At 38.3% G+C, this 5,857-nt stretch overlaps 1 protein-coding gene across 1 annotated transcript in view; it reads right to left on the bottom strand.

Moving 5' to 3' along the window:
• ca10a (carbonic anhydrase Xa) overlaps window positions 1-5,857 on the bottom strand; it is a 219,089-nt gene that overhangs the window by 15,103 nt on the left and 198,129 nt on the right. The window contains exon 5 of the mRNA XM_035659240.1: window positions 2,373-2,468. Coding sequence (XP_035515133.1) covers window positions 2,373-2,468 — 96 coding nt within the window. The remainder of the gene's footprint in view (window positions 1-2,372; window positions 2,469-5,857) is intronic.

Below are 5,857 nucleotides of genomic sequence, written 5' to 3'. Positions count from 1 at the left end.
CTCATTCAAGATGGAGACCTCTCATACACAACAAAGAGGCAGGGGAGTACTGCCACCACCGCTGACACAAAGCCAAGAAGCACAGAGTTTTGCTCTGCAGGATAATTGGATTGCTAATTGTTTGTGAGTTGTGAGTTCTTGAGTTGAAGATTTCGGGCAAAGACACAGAGGGAGCAGGGGAGTGGAGGGATGGGAGCAAAGAGGCCGCCGTGCTGAAGGATAATTCAGCTCTCTTTTAAACCAGTATTATGGCTACTAGATAGAAATACAGAATCAGATCAGCCAATTTAATGTCTCAAAGGTACATGAAATCAAAAAAACAGCAGAATCAACCGTGATACAGTTAAGTTGAATATGGACTGACACTTTGTGAAATGAGAGCCACACAAAATCACCTCTAAATCACACCCATATTTGACATTATTTGTCTATACCTAGAGTTGGTTTACAAACTTACATAATTCATTTCGTTTCCACTCCCTATACTTACAGGCATACTTTTAATACCATTTGGGTGGTTTTCCCCAACAAGAAGTTCCCCAACTATATTTCATTGAATGGCCCTTCTTCTCCAATTAGCATAGAGCTGTCATTAAAATTGACAGTTCAAAAGGCTTGACATGCAGTGACCAATCTGATAAGACAAAACCAAATAACATTTAAGTTTAAAACAACAAGGCTGAAACTTTCTTTTTCTCTTCTGATTATTATTTGGTCAGCTCTGTAATAAAAGGCTTGTAAAAGCTGACATCTGGTCATTTCTTCATCAAAATATACACAATAGGCCTATATCTCAGCATATAGTTCATTTCGGTAAAGGAAACTAAATATTACTTATTTATCTTAAATTTAAGATTAAGATTATTATTTAAGATCTAAACACAAGCTATATTCACAGAGCCTTCAATCTCTGATAAATAGCCTCGTCCTGCATTATAAAAGTATCTGAATTTGTCAAATAGAAGCCTTTTAAGTATGTATGACTGTAAAAAGAAAAAACAGAAACATAATACAGAGAGAATTGTATACACAAATCAGGAAAAACCTCATCTCATACAAGCAATATTCACAGAAATTAATCTGCTCAAAATTCATCCAAATTCCTGTAGTTACTGTGTTCACTGTTTGGGTTAACTGTACACTGCGTTATCAGTCGTTCTCTACTGTTATTGTTATACATTGAATATAATATGAAATCTCCAGAAAATATTTCATATTATAAAAAAAGGTTGGGAACCACTGATTTAAATGAATACTTTTCTGTAGAATGTAGTTATCTAAAAGACTTGGAGTCTTTTGAGTAGTATAATACTCAGAGCCATTTTGTTCCCTGACTGAATATGAGGCGTGCCTTAGTCATCTATTTTTATTAGTGTAATCATTACAAATTAGCTCCAACAAATCTTATCTGTATTAGAGACAGATGATCATTCGTGGTCACATCGACACCTACGGGCAATTTAGAGTGGTCAGTGCGTGGACTGTGTGAGGAAACAGGGAGCAGGCATTGAGAGAACACGCACAAAAATAAATAAATTAGTAGAATGAGTATGATTTGAGTGCTTCCCTTCATACTTTGGGTCTTGTAAACCTGAGGTGTGGTGTTGCCATGGAGACAGACAGGTAGCTATGGACTACACCACAGCCCTTTTTGTTGGCTTTATTTCCTAAATTTGATATGCAGATATTTATCAGCTACAATACTTTTGATACTGAAGAAAATGTTGACGTGGCGCAGCTGGCTTAATCCAAATGTAGCGGGGTGTGCAGCTACATGCACTTTTTTCAAACCAATGGAATATTTAATTATTATATAATTATATATATATATTAGTTACATATGTTTTATGAAAGTTATTTGTTTAAGAAAGAGTAAGTACCTTTGCTGAGTTCTATTGGTGCTAAATCGGGACCCAATCCATATAGAAAAGGTCTATTTTCATTCCAACTCAAAAATTCACTAAATTGGTCACCATTTTGATAATTGGTAAATTGTTGTGAGTTGTGACAAAAATTGCAGTTTAAAGGGTTATAATCTAAATGTTTGTGTAAATGTCAAAGCTGCCACAGAAACACTTTGAACACTTCATGTTCAGTACTGCTCAGTTTTGTACTACATGTTTCCATCTGTGTACTGTATACTGTAGCTGTCCTGTCATACTGAAACACTGATTAAACCAGGTCAGGTTCCTTGTGCAGCCACTGTAGCTGGTGACTCAAATTCAGTATGTCTAGAAGAATGTAGATAACTCCTGTCCAATGCAGTGATTAGTATTGTGTTGGATTTTCAGGCTTTAACCTATTACAATGTATCATAATAGCTGCTGAGTGAATATACATGGACAGTCATTAAATAAATGTATGAAACTTACCTTCATGAATATAGACACTATGACCAATCCATTGGGGCTTTTAGCAGCTTCTGTATAATTTGTGTACAGCTCATGGTTGTAGTGGATCAGTTGAACCTGGAACATACAGAGAGGAGAAAGAAAATCATACTCACATTCTTGGTTAAACATTGTGATAGTGAGACACAAGGTTGATCTCCACAGTGAGTACAAAATAGTGGAAACCTTGGACTTGAAAACCCTTCTCAAAAATCTATATCTCAGTCCCTCATTCACCTAAATCCTTTCTCCCTGCTACACCATGTCAGATGATTTAAAAGGGAAAATCAATACGGATCAAATCTCTCTCATGGATTCACCGAGACACTTGATGCAACATTAGGAGCTGGCGTTCGGAAAATTTTTATGCTCGGTGTAGCTGTGGATGGGAGTAATAAGAGGGACATAAAGAGACAAGGATTCTGTCATCATTTGATCCAAGGCCAGCCCGCTCTCACAGGCTGAGGTGAGCGCGGCTAAACCATCTCCCAGCATGAGGTTAATGTCTCACTGACGCAGATAATCTATTCACTCCAGCTGTTCAATATTCCTGCCTTTTAATGATGCCTGGACGTGGGCAGGCCGTACCGCTCAACTTCCGACTCATAAAAGTGGAAACTGGTAAAAAAGGAGCCCACGGATTTGAAACATATAATGACAAAGTGAAAATGAATAGGAAGAAGGAGCCAGCAGAGACAAATCCATCTGTATACACAGTATGTATTTTTTATGCCTTTATTGGTAAGTTGACTGTCGAAAAACAACAGGAAATGATGGGAAGTGACATGAACTGGGCCTAGACCACCAGGGTGCTCCGGAAATATTATAGTATATATTATTTAACTACATGTACACATTATAGTACAACATTCTTTTAGCAAGAGGATTGAGCTGTAGGCGTTGGTCTTGGTAATACTGGTTGGTCAGTCCCTGATCTTGGTATGGTCGATGTGATAAGGCCAGATTGTTTGAAATGAACTGTCATTATACTTCATGTTTGTACCGGTTCGAAAAAGCCACACTCAAAAGCTAGGCAAAATTTCTGCCATCATACCACATAGTCTCACATAGTCAAATGAAAAGTGAGTAAAAGTTGGTTGAGGCACAAGACTACAAAATGGACTACAAAAGACTACAAAAATTATACTACTTAAGGCTCCTTTCCATTTAGTGTAGCAGAGCCTTTCCAGTGTGCCAACATGTACAATAACAGTCCCCCGTTTGACCTGAATGGCACAGAATCTTAATTAATATCAACACCTCTGTCTACCCTACTATTTCATGTAAAATGGCTGTTGTGAAATGTTCTGAAGTCGCCTGAAGCATTCGTGTAACTCATACTGCATGTGCAACTTTTAATCATGTCGGTTTAATGAAGAATGGAAGTCATCCATGAAAGTAAATGATGGACAGTAATGGATCAGTACCTTCTTGTGGCCGTTTGGTCATCTGGCCATGTGATCACAGATATGTGAAGTTTTCCAAACTTGGCAAGGCCTAGGCTTTACTCAATGTTGCTTCAGTGGTTCCATCCTGTTCTGTTAGCGTTCTGGGGGTGATTGTGCAAGTTGTACACATAGTGTTTTGTCTTTTTAAGTAATATTTGTTCTGTTGCTGACTGAAAAATGCAAGTAGGTTTTTCTACCAATACCTTTAATTCACCAAGTACGGTACTGTTGAATTGAAAACTGAAACATGCCATTCCTCATTACCTAAATCAGTAAAGCTTACAACATTACTACTGTAATCTAAAGCTTCTAATTTATTACCATAAGGCTGTATTACTTCTCTGTTTGAATCGTAATATACACAATGAACTGATATGTATATAAAAGCAGTAAAGCACTTATTTAGAGCACAAAGGGGAGGTAATGATTTTCAGATCTATCCCAAAGGCTCTTCCTCTTTCTCTCCCCACCTCCATAAACTTCTCATCCTTTCTCATTGGCAAAGGCCTTGGCAAGTACTGTACTGGAGGGTATAAATAAACAAATGTAAGAGGAAAATAATTATGAAATGCTCGATTGGGGGAGCACAGAGCGACAGAACGTCTATAAATGCAATCAAGGCGAGAGAGGAAGTGATTAGGGCCCTACGTTGATCTGATTAGATTTTTAGGTTAGAGCGGCAGAGGCAGCCAAAAGAACTCATCCACACTCCCTCAATGACAAATTGCACAAAGTTTGCTGCTGGTGGGCAATAAAAGGCCAGTGTGGGCCATAATAAAGTGAGAATGTCTGCCAAATGGAGGAGAAAAAAGAGGGAGATGCAGAGCGAAAGCAGGAGAAAATAGAGGTTGTAATTAGATACAGAAACAGTTGAAGAAAGAGAAAGGTAGAGGAGCCATTGCTCGTTGGCCAGGCCTGTGAGCCTGCAGCACTGTATCATTTATCACAACGTCCCTCTGTTCAAACACACACTCACACTAACTGCTGAATACAGTAACACCTCCACCCATCTCACAGGTACAGTTTATTAAGGTTCGGCCACTATGCGCTGTTCCTGGTGCCTGTTGAACAGATTGTGGTGATGACAAAGATGCAGACAGATTTTATAATAGGGTGGGACAGATATCACAGCTAGTGTAAATTAGGGTTGGGGTTCAATAGCACTTTATCTATTCGGAATCCGGTATTGAATCTGCTTATCAAATCCAAATCCCTGATCAAATCTATTTAGGTTCAGCTTTTCAACAGCTGAATAGCCCCGAGTCCATCAGTGGCTTTCAATATTTGTTAGGCGATAAAGGGAAAATAACTAAAACACACAGCTTCAGTTCAGATCTTCATTCAGCTTTTTGTTTGCAGAGAATCTAGGTCATGTGATAATGAGCGCTTGTATATGGTCACCATGTATTTTGGTCACCAAATGACTTAGGCCACCAGAGCCAGCTCCACAAGCTGAGGAAGACTGAACCAGGGTTGAAAGCTAGAGTACCTAACCTTTTTTCATATTTGCTGAAACTTTCACAAAAAGGTAATCTGTAAAAGAAATAATAAAAAAAATCAGGTTCCTCTGGCTCTTCCTAGTGCTAACAGCATTTGTGAGAATCCACTGGGTCTGGACGAAAATGACCAATCAGAGCCAAGAAAGAAAGAAAGTTGATTGTTGAGACTTATTTCCAGGTCGTCAAATATCAACACTTTTGGTTTGTGGATAGCTGATTGTTGAGACTTCTGGGAATGAGACTAAACAAGCAGTTATCTTTCTCTGATCTGATTGGTTGTTTTTGTTCAGGCCCGGTGGATTCTAGCAAAAGCATTAGGAGCAGTAGGAGGAGCCAGTGGGACCTGACTGTTTCACAGATCGTATGTAATATTGTCAGGATACAGTGAAAAGCAAATATGAAAAGAAAAAGATATTTTTAAAAGTTACTTACTGCAGCTTTAATAGACCTTTAAAAAGGTCCAGTGTGTAACATTTAGGAGGATCTATTGTCAGAAATGGAATATTCATAGGTATGTTTT

The sequence above is a fragment of the Morone saxatilis genome, unplaced genomic scaffold (assembly GCF_004916995.1).
Source record: "Morone saxatilis isolate NCDOM2014 unplaced genomic scaffold, NCSU_SB_2.0 Contig1, whole genome shotgun sequence".
Taxonomy (NCBI): domain Eukaryota; kingdom Metazoa; phylum Chordata; class Actinopteri; family Moronidae; genus Morone; species Morone saxatilis.
The sequence above is the reverse complement of the archived record's forward strand: the minus strand, read 5'-3'. Positions and strand labels throughout refer to the sequence as shown.